The following is an 18150-nucleotide window of genomic DNA, read 5'->3' on the forward strand; positions in this document are numbered from 1 at the left end:
GGGATGACATCACCCTTATGGCAAAAAGTGAAGAAAAACTCAAGAGCCTCTTGATGAAAGTGTAAGAGGAGAGTGAAAAAGTTGGCTTAAAGCTCATCATTCAGAAAACTAAGATCACGGCATCCGGTCCCATCACTTCATGGCAAATAGATGGGGAAACAGTGGCTGACTTCATTTTTCGGGGCTCCAAAATCACTGCAGATGGTGATTGCAGCCATGAAATTAAAAGATGCTTACTCCTTGGAAGGAAAGTTATGACCCACCTAGAGAGCATATTGAAAAGCAGAGACATTACTTTGTCAACAAAGGTCCGTCTAGTCAAGGTTATGGTTTTTCCAGCGGTCATGTATGGATGTGAGAGTTGGACTATAAAGAAAACTGAGCGCCAAAGAATGCATGCTTTTGAACTGTGGTGTTGGAGAAGACTCTTGAGAGTCCCTTGGAATGCAAGGAGATCCAACCAGTCCATCCTAAAGGAGATCAGTTCTGGGTGTTCATTGGTAGGACTGATGTTGAAGCTGAAACTCCAATACTTTGGCCACCTGGTGCGAAGAGCTGATTCACTGAAAAGACCCTGATGCTGGGAAAGATTGAGGGCAGGAGGAAAAGGGGATGAGAGAGGATGAGGTGGTTGGATGGCATCACCGACTCAATGGACATGGGTTTGGGTGGACTCTGGGAGTTGGTGATGGACAGGGAGGCCTGGTGTGCTGCGGTTCATGGGGTTGCAAAGAGTCAGACACAACTGAGTGACTGAACTGAACTGACTGACTAGATTGCTATCTCCACTTTACAGAAAGTTATTTCTATTACTAGAAAGAAGTTAAGGTGAAGAAAGATCAAGAGCCAAATCCACAGAAAGGTTTATGCTGGCAATGTAAGTTAAAATTATCAATACATGCAGATGTACTGAAGTCACATATGTGGTTAATTTTAAACAACCTGACTCTCTGGGAACACTGAGTTAGTGTAGTAGAGAGTACTATATAGATGTCTATTCTTACAATATCCATTTCTAATCACCATCTTCTCCACCTCACCCTCTCTCACAGGCTAACTGCACATTTCCACTGTCAAAAACCACATTAAAGTTATGCAAAAGACCACAATCACTTGGTTAATCTCAAGCATAACCACTGATTAGAACATGCTCTTTGAGTCCCCCAGCTCCGGCTCTCCACTATAAGTGGATGTGCATATGTGAGCCCTATGGGGTTTGTGGAAAGACAGAGCTCCATGTACTTGTCAGCACTTCAAACAAAAAACCCATTCAATGAGAATGGCACCATGTTACTTTTGCCCTTTCTCCTTAGGAACTAAATTAAACAGATTACAGACAGTGGCAAGAGCTGGTCTTATAACAGCCTCCCCCTTATTTGTTATTTTTAGCAATTTAGTCCGACAACGCCCAACAACTAAACATGCCTAGAATAGCTAAAGGGAGGGGGGATTATCAGATACTACCAGCAAAACACTAGTCATCACTTCCTCCAACCCTAAGAAAGAATCATTTTCCATGTCTTTATAGCATCACACAGCATTTGAGCTTTTAGAGTCTCATATAAAAACAGAGCACGTATAAAACATCAGTGGAAACTGATAATGCTTCCTGACATGAAGTATTGTTCCACCCTCATGTGTTTTCTTAAAAACATAAGCAGAATAAAATGAATGACACTGTTTTATACAAAAGTTAGGAGTTTAATGCATGTGTGTCCATTTTGGAAAAATTTCCTCACAAGATAATTACCTACCCAAAAGAACAGCCTCATGAACAGTGATGGAATTCAAATATTTTTATTATCCTAGTGGCAAGTGAGAGATTTGTTTGAAACGACAAAGTGAGATGGGAGAAAATCCTCTAATTAATCATAATTAGCAAGACAGCATCAACCATAGACACTACTTTTAAATGAAATAATGGAGTAAAAATGCTTTGAAAAATGAATAAAATGGTAAAAATAAAAATATTAAAGTCCTAAGCAGCATAACTATCTATATCAGCAGATTAACTAAAATTCATTAAAACACATTTTATAAAATTTGCCACTTATAAAAAATGTCCACATACACTCAAGGAATTTAATAATTTTTCAACATTTTCTGAATATTTTTGCCACTATTTTAAGTATCATGTATTTTACATGATCACTAAAAGATAAAACACTACAAATAATAACATTCCTTGAGAATGCTACTTTATGAATGTGGAGTTAATAAGCCATTACACAGCTCTATCCAAAAGTATCTCTAGAACAGGTGATACCTAATGTAAACTACCTTTAAGCCATCACACACACAATCTCTGTGATTTCAGAAACTTAAACAACTACTGCAAAGATCAAAGGAGATGCTGTCACCTTGTATTACATTCTAGCTGGCAAAGCTATAGACAGACAACTAATTTTATTTACCTGCAAAAATATGATTACAATTTACTTTTTTAAATTAAGATAATGATCTGAATAGAAAGGAAACTGGGTTTTTTTGTTCTGGTCTGCCTCCCTTCATCTTTTCATTTTAAGGGGGCATTTTTGCTTCTAAAGTGGCAATTCAAAAAAAGAACAAGGTTCTAACAATAAATGTAATAGAAGTGACCCTAGATATCTTCTAGTCCAACCTTCTTCTTTTACAGATGAGGACACCGAGGGTTAGAATACAGCAAGGGCTAGAATCCAGGGGTTAGAATATAGCAAGGGCTAGAATCCAGAACTCATAACTCAACAAAAGGCATTTAAATGAGAATTTAATATTTAAATTAGGAATTTAGAGTAACGAATGCTCTACTACAAGTCTAGCTGACTTGGAGATCTCTATTTATACAGGTTCAAATATTAGTTTGGATCTTGTTTTTTTGAGTTAACATATACAGTGTGCTCATTAATACAGGTGTGGCCTGTCCACATTAAGTATTGAACAACTCATTTCTTCTGGCCAGCATCTATTACTTCAGATTAAAGGGGACCTACCATATAAAGACTGATCATAGTAAGAATTTAGTATGTGCTGTGTGTGCAAAGTCACTTTAGTCACATCTGACTCTTTGCAATCCGATGGACTGTAGCCTTCCACACTCCTTTGTCTGTGGGATTTTCCAGGCAAGAATAATGGAGTGGGTTGCCATGGCCTCCTCTCAGGGATCTTCTCAACTCAGGGATCAAACCTGCATCTCATGTCTCCTGTATTGGCAAGACGGTTCTTTACCACTACTGCCACCTGGGAAGTCCCAAAAATCTAGTACAAAGAAAGTATACTGACCAACTTCACCTTACCATCAAGTTACAAGAGCAAGGAGGCATACAAATAACAGAAAACAAAATCCAAATTCTAACTCATCAAAAGAAATAATTCACTAGGCAGCCTGAAAATGAATGGAGGAACTCTCAGGCACGGGAGGGAGGAGGCTAAGGACAAACATTTATGGTTAGACAAAGAAAAGTACAGACCATATAAAGCATACAGCTGCAAAGGCTGAGGTCAACAACCCTCTAAAGCATTCAAAGGAAGAGTCTGGTGTGGTTACGGACAAGTGTTCCACCCTGGGAATGTATCCTAGAAGAAAAGAATAACTGAACCAAGATGCAAAAAGCTTAATTCTGGACTAACTGGAATGCAAAACCTTTTTAAAATTTTAATCACAAAATGAAGACACAGAAATGAACAGATCAAATCAAAGGAGTATGTGTGTAAAATATCTGTAATATGCACTTCACAGACAAACAAAAAATGGTCAATAAAGGGCAAATGTATCTGGACTGGTTACATCTAAGTTCTTACCAGAACTGAAATACTTCTGCTGAGGAAATGAAATACACCACAGACAGTTTACATTTGGGCAAATATTAGCACTTGAATCATATCACATATATATTGACCAAGATACTGATAATATTGATAATAACCAATAAATACTCAACCAGAAAAAGGACCATACATGGGCTTTTTCAGATTCACTCTCCTCTGAAAGCCACAGAGGAGGATCACATAGCTACATTAAGCTACATGTCCTAAAACACCAGGACATGGAGACAGTGTGTATGTGCGTGTAATATATATATACATATAGTTCACTATAACTCTAGCCTTCCAACCATCAGGCCCTTTTAGACTTGAGTCTTAAGTAACTAAAAACTATTTTAAAAACATTCATTTTTATGTATGCTGAGAATGCAAATGAGCTCTACAAAGAGATAAGTATTCATCAGATACACAGATGACACTACCCTTATGGCAGAAAGTGAAGAACTAAAGAGCCTCTTGATGAAAGTGAAAGAGGAGAGTGAAAAAGCTGGCTTAAAACTCAACATTAAAAAAATAAAGATCATGGCATCTAGTCCCATCATTTCATGGCAAATAGATGGGGAAACAATGGAAATAGTGACAGACTTTTTTTGGGCTCCAAAATCACTGCAGATGGTGACTGCAGCCATGAAATTCAAAGACACTTGCTCCTTGGAAGAAAAGCTATGACCAACCTAGACAGCATATTAAAAAGCAGAGACATTACTTTGTCGACAAAGGTCCATCTAGTCAAAGCTATGGTTTTTCCAGTAGTCATGTATGGATGTGAGAGTTGGACTATAAAGAAAGCTGAGTGCCAAAGAATTGATGCTTTTGAACTGTGGTGTTGGAGAAGACTCTTGAGAGTCCCTTGGACTGCAAGGAGATCCACCCAGTCTATCCTAAAGGAAATCAGTCCTGAATATTCATTGGAAGGACTGATGTTGAAGCTGAAACTCCAATACTTTGGCCACGTGATGCAAAGAACTGACCCATGTGAAAAAACCCTGATGCTGGGCAAGACTGAAGGCAGGAAGAGAAGGGGACGACAGAGGATGAGATGGCTGGATGGCATCACTAACTCGATGAACATGAGTTTGAGCAAGCTCCGGGAATTGGTGATGGACAGGGAAGCCTAGCATGCTGCAGTCCATGGGGTCGCAAAGAGTCAGACACAACCGAATGAATGAACTGATTCATATCTGAAATCCCAACATATGGAACAATAAGAGAAGTTTTACCCAAGACTCCCAAATTCAAATCAACATAGAAAAGAGATGATTTGCTAAACTTGCAATTATTTCTTTTTTTAATTTTAAAGATACCAGACATGCTTAGCTATCTAGTTCCTACTGAAGGTGGGTACTCACCAAGCTAACTTTTAGAGCACAGACATTTTATATTTCACTTCTCTCTAGACTCTCAAACTCTCCTGGGATAGAGTAGGAGATGTCTCTGGAAAACAGATCTCCTCAGCAAGAGGCTAAGCGATAAACTATGCAAATATTTTATGAAAACATCTTGTCTTAAGGGTAAAAATGAGCTGTCTGCATGTACCCCAACGTTCACTGCAGCACTACTTAAAACAGCCAGGACATGGAAGCAACTTAAGATGTCCGTCGACAAATGAATGATGGTGGTACATATATTCAAAGGGATATTAGCCATAAAAAAGAACAAATTTGAGGATGAACCTAGAGCCTGTTATGCAGAGTGAACTAAGTCAAAAAGAAAAAGACAAATACCATATATTAATGCATATATATATATATATATGGAATCTAGAAAAATCGTACTGATCAATCAATTTGGGGGGTCACAACAGAGATGCAGACATACAGAACGGACTTGTGGACATGGGGAAGGAGAGGGTGGGATGAACTGACAGAGTTAGCACTGAATCAAATACATTACCATATGTAAAACAACCAGTGGGAATTTGCTCTATGACACAGGGAACTCAACCAAGTTCTTTCTAACAACCAAGACCAGTGGGATAGGATATATGTGGGGAAGGAGGTTCAAGAGGCAGGGGACATATGTATACCAATGGCTGATTCATGTTGATATATGGCAGAAACCAACACAACACTGTAAAGCTATCATTCTCCAATTAAAAATTTTAAAAATGAGCTGTCTGGAAAGATAAATTGTGGTGCAATTATATAACGGACTACATACAGCAATGAAAATGAACAAATCACAATCTCAACATGAACATATCGAATAGTTTACAGACACAATGTTGAGGGAAAGAAGAAAAGCAAAAAATATGGAGATTGATTTTGTTCATATAAAGTTCAAAAACTTTTGAGGGGTACCTACAGAGGTAGTAAAACTTTTTATAAAAGAAAATAAATATCCAGAATTTACAGTTGCCTGGGGGAGGGGGAGAACAGGTGAATGGAAGCGGGTGGCACTCTGGTGTCCTGTCAATGTTTGATTTCCTGACTTGGATGATTGTTACAGGTGACTGCTTTATCATTACTGATTAAACTACATGAATTTTAATACATATTTCTGTAAATGCCATATTTCACTACAAAATAAAGAAATGACGAATTTTTTAATGGATTCTAAACTTTGAGGTATGCAAGCAGATGAACCACTGGGTATAATTCTTGTTTAATATATGTAAAACATTCTGCCACTGGCTTTGCTCTCACCTGCCCTTCTCTCTTCATTGAAAACACAGGTAAGAATCAGTGCTTAACATACAGTAGTGTCCACCTGACATCACCTCCAAAGAGGGTGTCCCATCATACACACAAAGGTACCAGCTCAAAAGTGAAGTATTTAGGGCAAAAACTAAGCATCCATCCAAGTGCCTACCAGTCACCACCCATGCTGTGGAAAAAATGATCCTCCTTAGGCAGAGTGAAATATCCTTAATCATGGGAACTACTCCAAAACATTTTCTCATCAGAGTCTCAGAACTCAGCCAACTGCAGAGTGTCACAGGCACCTCCTATCCACTTTTCTTACCACTAGTCTTTCAACTTGTTTCAGGAACTATCATCTGACCATAATAGCCATTTTTATGGAAGAGTCAGGACTTTCACAGTTTCTCAGATTTTACTTATAGCATGGGCTGGAGAGCTATTTCACAACTCTGGGATTGAAACATTCTGCGTCAGAGTGGTATTATGCAGGGCAGATGTTTTAATTTCCTTATTCTTATTTTTATTGTGTCATTGCTGAGCTAACCTGGGTGGTGGAAGGGTGGGAACCACGTCAGAAAAAGAGAGGAAGGAAAGTGGTCAACCAATATTTGCATGTGCCTAAAATATAAGGTGAATTTTAGACTTTAGGCAGATGAGCCTGAAGCCGTAATTCAATGAGAGAGAACACAGGAGAATGATGGTCAAAATGTATTCAAACACATCACTGAAAGCTTACAGTTATCTCAAGTATTCCAAATACTTGAGAGTCAAAGGCAAAAGGGATCAAAAATTCAGCTCTAGCTCATCTAAATGCTGAATCTAAGTTTTTGCAACTGTAAAAGTCCACAAGCAATTTTGTTGTTGTTTTTTTTTTACCCCCCAAAAGTGAGCAAAAATATAGGATGTATTTTTCACTCTTTAGAAGATATATATCTCTTCAATCCATCAATAAGGTTTTAGGTCACTTTAACTAAAACTGAAATTAAAAAAAAAACAAACAAAAAACAACTCAGGTCTTCCCTGGTGGTCCTGTGGTTAGGAATCTGCCTGCCAGTGCAGGGCACGCAGGTTCAATCCCTGGTTCAGGAAGATGCCATATGCTGCGGGTCAACTAAGCTTGTGGACCACAACTACTGAGCCCACACCCCCAACAAGCCACCACAATGAGAAGGCCCCGCACTGCAACTACACAGTAGCCCCTACTCGCTGCAACAAAAAAAGCCTGCAAGCAGCAACAAAGACCCAGAGCAGCCATAAAAAAAATAAAACTTTTAAAAACTTGTACTTTCCCCAAGAAGGGGATGGCAATCCACTCCAGGATTCTTGCCTGGAAAATCCCACAGACAGAAGAGCCTGGCGGGCTACAGTCCATTGGGTCGCAAAGAGTCGGACACAGCTGAACAAACAACACTACATTACTACTGTATTTTGTGTCTGATACCTCAAAAGTGTCTGTGAGTTTAATGACAGGGTGTCTAATTAAACTCTTAAATCTCAAAAAAATAAAAACTTGTACTTTCTTTATGTAGCAATGCTGTATATTTCAAAAATTATTTTTATACAGACAGATGAGACACATGAAGTCCTAATCAGAAACCCCAATTATATGCATGTCATTTTTAAGAAGTACAATTTTATACTTTCTAATAGCATATACTGTATTGTGTGTTATATACTCAGGCAGCTTCCTTAAAGTTATTTGTTATCAGTATTTTAAAAAAAAATAATGAATTCCCTCAATGACATAAACAACATGGTTACTCTACCATACTAAAGGCATCATTTTATTTTTTCTCTTCAATTGGAGTAGCGTCATTGGTCTGCTAATCACCACGAGGATGAAACTGTGACATTTGCTCCCAGAACCTGATCAATCATCTTTATAAAGGAAAGGTAAAAATCTATACAACACTATCACATTGTGAGTCTGTTATGAAGTCACTTCCTAACCTAACCCAAGAAACTGATTATAGCCTGAAAAACCAACATAGGGGTATTAAAATGTAAAATACTGAATTTTAAAAAGAAAAAGACAGCCTATCTTCCCAAGGTTAACATGGTACTTATTTCTACCCTTCTAGTAGGTAACAGAACTCCCTATCAAGAGGACATGAGAGCAGAGACTCCCCTGGAGGTCCAGTGGGTAAGACTCTGGGCTTCCACTGCAGGGGCCATGGGTCTAATCCCTGGTTGGGGAACTAAGGACTTGAGTGCAACATTATAGTATTCCCACTTTTGCTCCAGAAGAGGAAAAGGGCCAGAAAGTGAGATACCAGGCTAGTTGACAATGTCGGCACAGCATACTAGCGTTATTAAAAGCTAAACAAATTCCAGGTAATCCTTGCACTCATAAGTTAAGGACTAGGGGAAAAAAATATGGAGAGGGCAAAAAGAAACTAAGAATGGAGGTGGAGAAAAGGCAGTCTAAAAAATACTAACGAAGGTGGGCTCTCAGATCAGACCAGCACCTATGCTACATCATGGCTGATCCACAGTGTCATTTATATAGACTACTGGTAGGGGATGCAGAGGCATACCCAGCGAACCACGTCAGAAACTGGAACTCTTGACCCAAACCAAAAACCTTACTTCATAAGGGATGATAGGTGCTAAACGAAGCAGCCTGGCCTTAGTCTGCAGAGTTATTGTATAAATTATGCTTCCTCAACTTAATAGTAAGGTATCTGAGGGTTCAAAATTATTAACAATAATGATAATTATGTTGGACTGGCAAGAAATACTAATGCTCAAAAGAAGAGACTATATTTGAAAGGCAGAGTAATAACTGGAAGACCTTGGGAAAAACTATTTAGAGCTCTGAATCTGTATCAGGCTTCCCAAGTAATAGGAAGTAATATTTGTAATGACTTCAACTGATAATAGTTTATAGGCTCAAATCCTCACATTGTGCTATGAAACTAGAAAAATTAGAACAAGGGGAAAGCACTTAATTTAATACTGAGGAATCAGAAGATGCTTCTCAGAAGTAGCCCTAAACTAAGATCTTAAGGATTAACAGAGTTGGTAGGAAGAAGAAGAGGAAGTTCCCAGACAGAATTACTCTTTTTATAGTTGTTAACAAGCATTTCAAATACCAAAAAGCGAGCTAATCTATTCTATCATCTGACAGATATCAGAATACTCTTACCAGTATTTGAGAGACTCCATGAAAGGAAACTTGGAAAATGAATTTCCTGATATTCACCAGAGCTAAATAGTATGCTAAAATCATCATCTGTGGCAATTTTACACCTTGATGTTTCTTTTTAACTATGAAAGTTAACATATACTTGTTACAATTTATCCAACACAGAGATTATAAGAAAAAAACAATTACAGCCACATCCCATCTAATTTCCTTAGGGTAACTAGTGTTAATTTAATACACACTTACAACAATCATACTCAATGTTCATATACAGACCTTGGCTTTTGTTTGTTTTCATAAAAAGAATTATTTACATATTACTTTGCCACTTATTCATCAGGACAATGTTTAGATATATTTATCAACAATTGCAAAAACACATTTTCTTTTTTTTTTGGTACTCTATATGAAATAGTTTGGTTCAGTTTTTTTTTTTTTTAAGGTATTTTTGTTTGGAAAACTCAACCTAGAAGAGTTGGGCTGACAAAAATGATAAAGTAGGAAATAATAAAAACCTGATTACTACAAGGTAAGTTTTCTTTTTTCTGTTGTTTATTTGTTTTGTTTCACAATACATTTTCTAAGCTACAAAGCCATTATCAAGTCTGCTTAAATTTTTATCAGTAGTCAAACAAAAATAAGCCTAAGTAACCTAAAACACCACATCCTTGCCCAGGCCATGCCAAGTTGGTGTCCTTGAGAAATCCCCAAAAGGCTATAAGGGATGTCTCATCAATTCAGTAAAAGGCTGAGTCAGATTCTGAACCACTGCCTCAAATAGTATTCAAAGAAATTAGATAAAGTGACCTATGAAGTCACTGTATCCACCCCCATCTCAGGAAATCTTGGTCCCCAAAAATAATGACCAATTTTTTGTCCTATCCAACTTTTACTACACAGAGGATAGACCATTCACCAAAGTCCAAGAAAACTATTTCATTAAAGGTTTTAAGGACTTCCCAGGTGCCTTCCCTGAAAGCTCATCTGGTAAAGAATCCACCTGCAATGCAGGAGACCCCAGTTCAATCCCTGTGTTGGGAAGATCTCCTGGAGAAAAAAATGGCAACCCACTCCAGTGTTCCTGGAGAGAGGAGCCGGGCAGGCTACAGTCCATGGGATCACAAAGAGTCAGACACGGAGTCGTACAACTAAACAGCAACAGCAAAGGTTTTAATGTGTAAGAAGATGATAATAATAAACTCCCTATTTTCCAAACACTTATAAAGTTATTTTTCTTACCTATCATCTTTTTCCTTAAGAAAAAAAAGATTGTTTTCTTGACTGGAGCACTATCCTTCAGATAAATAATTAGTTTTCGCTTGGTTGCCATGCCCTCCTTCAGGGAATCCTCCCAATTCAGGGACTGAACCCAGGTCTCCTGCATTGCAGGCAGATTCTTTACTGTCTGAGCCACCAGGGAAGCCCAATTACAGCTTACTACTCACTCTGTCCTTATGTAGAATTACAACATGTAAGAGTCATATATCTAGATTCTTTAACTACTATTATCATTACCCACTCTCACACCCATCTGCCACAATATGTGGTATTCACATACACACTGTGCTTTTATTTTTTAAAAATAAACATGTTCACTCAAAGGAAATGGAAGAAACACATTCAGGTTAACAATATCCTATCCTAAAGTATCCAAAACTCCCTAAAGTTTTAAGAGACTAGTCTTTTTTTTTTTTTTTTTTTGGTCATACACTGCCATAAAAAGACTGCATCATTAGCTCTAGCACAATCAGAAAAAATAAAAACAATGTGACATGACCTTGGTAGGCACACATTTTCATTTCATGTGACAAAATGAGATCATTACTTTTCACCTAAAAACTGACTACAGCTATCATTATTCACTCAAAACCTACTTACTTCCAATTCTTTAATTTTTTCTTCTGCTATCTTCTGTTTCTCTAACAGCTGATTATGAATCGCCTCCTTGGATTGAAGAATAAACCTAAAAACACAAATGGTTGAAGATTAAGCCACTTGACCACCATGTTTATCAATAACCATATGCCACAAATACTAAACGAAGAAAACCAGAAGGATCATCTCCCAACTCAGAACAAATAAAATGCATTATTATGTTAATATGACCAACTTCCTCACGAAACGTCCTCAGGCTGAAGCCTTCTTGGCTGAGAAGGAATAGAAGTTTAAAAGTAAATTTTGCCTTCAAGAAGGGAATCAGGCTTCAAGGATATTCACAGACAAGAAAAAAAGTAAGGGAGATAAAAATCTATTGCAGGCTAAAAGAAAACTGAACAAACAATAAAAATCCCCCCCCATTTTAATTTTTCAGTTTTCTGTATCAAATTTTATCTAGATATCTTTCAAACAATATTTGTAAATCACAGCTCTTCCTCCAATCTTTAAAAAATTTTCTCTGTAACAGCAGTAACTCATGACCTTTTCAAGTCACAATCAACTACTGTGTTAGGATCAATGCATTAGTGTTTATATGAGTTCCTCACACAAAAAGCACTGTATAAGCCCCAGTATCTTTTACTATATCCAGAGTGTATAATACCTCTGAAAAGCTCAAAAAGCACAAGTGGCAATTTTCAACTTTTTCCATTTTACATCCAGACACATTAGTTACAGAAGATGAGGGAAGAAATATGGGGAACCTTTAAAAATTAATACTAAAACTGTTTTGGGACTTTATGTTCATAAGTCTTGCTGCAGGCAAAGGAAGAACAAACTATTTTTATAGCCTAAAGTAAGTAAACTGAAATATTTCCCTTCCACTGGAAGCAAGGGAAAATCTCAATTACTCAAATCTCTTTTAAGAATTATCCAACTCAGTTATAAAAAATTAAAAAAAAAATAATTACACAGACTGTTTCTTCTCTTTGCATATAACTTAAGAGTTTAGCAAAAAACTAAACATCATCTCTTAAGAACCCATACAAGAAAGCACATTAAGTTAGCAACAGAATGTTTCCTCTACCAAGGGCACAAAAACAACACCGTATCTCACAAAAACAACACTGTATCTAGGTAGGTTCTTACTAAGTGGGTCTGTTATCACAGACAAAAACAACAAAAAAGGACAACTCTAGCTTTGCCCAGACACCTGGGAGGAAACTTTTTTCCTCTCTTCATGAATACACCCTGACACACATATAACACAGTATGGTGTGATTCTTTCTTTCACTCCACAAATTATTAAGCATGTGTCCTGACAAAGACAGTCCAGGAAATTTAATTGATAATCCTAGTCTTCAGTACTAACTTGACCCTTTGCAAAAATCTTATTCATATATTTACTGCAAAGATAGCCCACATTCATGCAAAACAAGGATTACCATGTAATGCTTTGTGTCCAAAATACTCATATTATTAGTCCAAGAGACAGGTGCTATTTCTGATAAGACTACAGTTTACAGAATATTTTTCTCAGAACTAATTATTTAGTGTAGTATTCAAGGAAAAGAGTTCTTTTGAACTGTAGTAAGTCTTGGTGACAACATATAAAAAGTATTACAAATCAAGGCCCGAGTTACCAAATTATGTCATTATACGCACAATTTTACTAACAAAGGCTTTTGGCCAAGGAAATAATTTTCAGAGTAAAATATACATTTTTAAATAGCACTGATTGCTAGCCAGTGAGTAGTATTCTCAAATAATAGGTCATTAGACATTATCTTTATTAGTGTCTGGGAAATTTTCAAAGCTAAGATTAGAGGTCAAGTCATTACTTATGTGGTCTTTAAAAATAAAGTATCTGAACAGATACTAAATCCCTTGAGCAGAAAATAAAATTACTAGAAAGCAAGAACACTCAACAAAAACATGTTTTTCCATGACCATACACCCCTGAGGTATCTATACTGAACTGGGCCAACTCCAAAGGCCAAAGAGATGTCATCAAAGCTGACCAATCTACTTACAAGCCTGAGGACATCTTAGCCTTGAAAATTTTAAACAGGGATGAGTATGGAGTAAATGCAAATGTCTACTTCAAAGAATAATTACATAGACAAAATTCAAAAAAAAATTACAGAAAATTTGGTTTAGTCCTCAATTTTTTTTTTCCTAATTGTATTTTATTTTTAAACTTTACATAATTGTATTAGTTTTGCCAAATATCAAAATGAATCCGCCACAGGTATACATGTGTTTCCCATCCTGAACCCTCCTCCCTCCTCCCTCCCCATACCATCCCTCTGGGTCGTCCCAGTGCACTAGCCCCAAGCATCCAGTATCGTTCATCGAACCTGGACTGGCAACTCGTTTCTTACATGATATTTTACATGTTTCAATGCCATTCTCCCAAATCTTCCCACCCTCTCCCTCTCCCACAGAGTCCATAAGACTGTTCTATACATCAGTGTCTCTTTTGCTGTCTCGTACACCGGGTTATTGTTACCATCTTTCTAAATTCCATATATATGCGTTAGTATACTGTATTTATGTTTTTCCTTCTGGCTTACTTCACTCTGTATAATAGGCTCCAGTTTCATCCACCTCATTAGAACTGATTCAAATGTATTCTTTTTAATGGCTGAGTAATACTCCATTGTGTATATGTACCACAGCTTTCTTATCCATTCATCTGCTGAAGGACATCTAGGTTGCTTCCATGTCCTGGCTATTATAAACAGTGCTGCAATGAACATTGGGGTACACGTGTCTCTTTCCCTTCTGGTTTCCTCAGTGTGTATGCCCAGCAGTGGGATTGCTGGATCATAAGGCAGTTCTAGTTCCAGTTTTTTAAGGAATCTCCACACTGTTCTCCATAGTGGCTGTACTAGTTTGCATTCCCACCAACAGTGTAAGAGGGTTCCCTTTTCTCCACACCCTCTCCAGCATTTATTATTTGCAGACTTTTGGATCGCAGCCATTCTGACTGGTGTGAAATGGTACCTCATAGTGGTTTTGATTTGCATTTCTCTGATAATGAGTGATGTTGAGCATCTTTTCATGTGTTTGTTAGCCATCTGTACGTCTTCTTTGGAGAAATGTCTATTTAGTTCTTTGGCCCATTTTTTGATTGGGTCGTTTATTTTTCTGGAGTTGAGCTGTAGGAGTTGCTTGTATATTTTTGAGATTAGTTGTTTGTCGGTTGTTTCATTTGCTATTATTTTCTCCCATTCTGAAGGCTGTCTTTTCACCTTGCTAATAGTTTCCTTTGATGTGCAGAAGCTTTTAAGGTTAATTAGGTCCCATTTGTTTATTTTTGCTTTTATTTCCAATATTCTGGGAGGTGGGTCATAGAGGATCCTGCTGTGATGTATCTCGGAGAGTGTTTTGCCTATGTTCTCCTCTAGGAGTTTTATAGTTTCTGGTCTTACGTTTAGATCTTTAATCCATTTTGAGTTTATTTTTGTGTATGGTGTTAGAAAGTGGTCTAGTTTCATTCTTTTACAAGTGGTTGACCAGATTTCCCAGCACCACTTGTTAAAGAGATTGTCTTTAATCCATTGTATATTCTTGCCTCCTTTGTCAAAGATAAGGTGTCCATATGTGCGTGGATTTATCTCTGGGCTTTCTATTTTATTCCATTGATCAATATTTCTGTCTTTGTGCCAGTACCATACTGTCTTGATAACTGTGGCTTTGTAGTAGAGCCTGAAGTCAGGTAGGTTGATTCCTCCAGTTCCACTCTTCTTTCTCAAGATCGCTTTGGCTATTCGAGGTTTTTGGTTTTTCCATATAAATTGTGAAATTATTTGTTCTAGCTCTGTGAAGAATACTGTTGGTAGCTTGATAGGGATTGCGTTGAATCTATAAATTGCTTTGGGTAGTATACTCATTTTCATAGTCCTCAATTTTTAAAATGCCAAAGACACATTGTATTGAGGATTGGAAGGAGTCCCCAGAAACATTTGGATTTCTGGGAAAAGTCTTTAGAAAACACCTTTATCTGGTGTCAAAAAGAAAAAAAAAATGAGTTATTAGATGTTACTTTGAAGATAGCTATTCAAAGAAATAGAGGAAAATAACAGAATGGGAAAGACTAGAGATCTCTTCAAGAAAATTAGAGATACCAAGGAAACATTTCATGCAAAGATGGGCTCGATAAAGGACAGAAATGGTATGGACCTAACAGAAGCAGAAGATATTAAGAAGAGGTGGCAAGAATACACAGAAGAACTATACAAAAAAAGATCTTCATGACCCAGATAATCACGATGGTGTGATCACTCACCTAGAGCCAGACATCCTGGAATGTGAAGTCAAGTGGGCCTTAGAAAGCATCACTACAAACAAAGCTAGTGGAGGTGGGAATTCCAGTTGAGCTATTTCAAATCCTAAAAGATGATGCTGTGAAACTGCTGCACTCAACATGCCAGCAAATTTGGAAAACTCAGCAGTGGCCACAGGACTGGAAGAGGTCAGTCTTCATTCCAATCCCAAAGAAAGGCAATGCCAAAGAATGCTCAAACTACCGCACAATTGCACTCATCTCACATGCTAGTAATGCTCAAAATTCTCCAAGCCAGGCTTCAGCAATACGTGAACCATGAACTTCCAGATGTTCAAGCTGGTTTTAGAAAAGGCAGAGGAACCAGAGATCAAATTGCCAACATCCGCTGGATCATCGAAAAAGCAAAAGAGTTCCAGAAAAACATCTATTTCTGCTTTATTGACTATGCCAAAGCCTTTGACTGTGTGGATCACAATAAACTGTGGAAAACTCTTCAAGAGATGGGAATACCAGACCACCGGATCTGCCTCTTGAGAAACCTATATGCAGGTCAGGAAGCAACAGTTAGAACTGGACATGGAACAACAGACTGGTTCCAAATAGGAAAAGGAGTACGTCAAGGCTGTATATTGTCACCCTGCTTATTTAACGTATATGCAGAGTACATCATGAGAAACGCTGGGCTGGAAGAAGCACAAGCTGGAGTCAAGATTGCTGGGAGAAATATCAATAACCTCAGATATGCAGATGACAACACCCTTATGGCAGAAAGTGAAGAGGAACTAAAAAGCCTCTTGATGAAAGTGAAAGAGGAGAGTGAAAAAGTTGGCTTAAAACTCAGCATTCAGAAAACTAAGATCATGGCATCTGGTCCCATCACTTCATGGGAAATAGATGGGGAAACAGTGGAAACAGTGTCAGACTTTATGTTTTCGGGCTCCAAAATCACTGCAGATGGTGACTGCAGCCATGAAATTAAAAGACGCTTACTCCTTGGAAGGAAAGTTATGACCAACCTAGATAGCATATTCAAAAGCAGAGACATTATTTTGCCAAAAAAGGTCCATCTAGTCAAGGCTATGGTTTTTCCAGTGGTCATGTATGGATGTGAGAGTTAAGAGTATAAAGAAAGCTGAGCGCCGAAGAATTGACGCTTTTGAACTGTGGTGCTGGAGAAGACTCTTGAGAGTCCCCTGGACTGCAAGGAGATCCAACCAGTCCATTCTAAGGAGATCAGTCCTGGGTGTTCTTTGGAAGGACCGATGTTGAAGCTGAAACTCCAATACTTTGGCCACCTCATGGGAAGAGTTGACTCACTGGAAAAGACTCTGATGCTGGGAGGATTGGGGGCAGGAGGAGAAGGGGACGACAAAGAATGAGATGGCTGGAAGACATCACCGACTCGATGGACATGAATTTGGGTGAACTCCGGGAGTTGGTGATGGACAGGGAGGCCTGGTGTGCTGCAATTCATGGGATCGCAAAGAGTCGGACACGACTGAGCGACTGAACTGATGAGTGGTATATAATAAGTATTATGTACACTACTTCTCAAAGTAGAGACTCTCATAGGCATCTTGCCTGATGGTTTATGGAAAGCCAAATGGTAGATACTGTTCTACAGCTCAGAATGTGCTGCAAAGGAAAAATAGAGCATGAAATGAAAATTTATTTTCATATAACAAATGATATATCCAAAATGTACTTATTAATCCTCAGTACTACATAACCTACAATTGTCACTGCTTTGTAAAAAAGCCTCTACATTGGAAATCAATGCCATGTGGCTATGTACGTAATCTACCAATGATGCGTAGCCTGCTGTTTCATTTCCTCATTTATTTGTAACTATGCCATCTGAAAAACATAATTTTACAATGACGTCTGGTTTTATTTGAGAAACATCAGAAGCTGTGTTCTGAACTGCCATGCAGTTTGGTACATAACTTCCGTTTTCTAATGATTCAGCACGTATCCACAGTGTTATTCCCTGCCAAAACACAACCTAGAATCAGTGGCAATGCTGTCTTTTGGCTACACTTGCAAAGTATGGTAACCTGGACACACACTATTCAGAAACAACGATATGCTTATAATAATGTATTTTGTCTGGGTGGGAAATTTTTAGAATATAAAAACATATTTTAGTGGTATTTAAGGAATCCACAAATTATATAGCATAGAAAAAGCTAAATAAGAATGATCGTATCTTATTCCTTTGTCTCATTCCATGATGATGAAATAACTTTGCCTGTGTGCACAAAGGCCTACATGCAAATTTTTTTTATTTCATAGTTTTTTAGCAAAACAAAAACAAACAACAACCTAAATCCCTTAGTAAAAATGCAATTAAATTACTCAGCCTTTCACAACTCTCCACATTGTAAAAG

At 37.7% G+C, this 18150-nt stretch overlaps 1 protein-coding gene across 1 annotated transcript in view; it reads right to left on the reverse strand.

Moving 5' to 3' along the window:
* Nucleotides 1–18150, reverse strand: part of PFDN1 (prefoldin subunit 1) — a 74352-nt gene that overhangs the window by 21436 nt on the left and 34766 nt on the right. The window contains exon 3 of the mRNA XM_005900186.3: nucleotides 11470–11554. Coding sequence (XP_005900248.1) covers nucleotides 11470–11554 — 85 coding nt within the window. The remainder of the gene's footprint in view (nucleotides 1–11469; nucleotides 11555–18150) is intronic.

This window comes from Bos mutus, chromosome 7, assembly GCF_027580195.1.
Source record: "Bos mutus isolate GX-2022 chromosome 7, NWIPB_WYAK_1.1, whole genome shotgun sequence".
NCBI lineage: Eukaryota > Metazoa > Chordata > Mammalia > Artiodactyla > Bovidae > Bos > Bos mutus.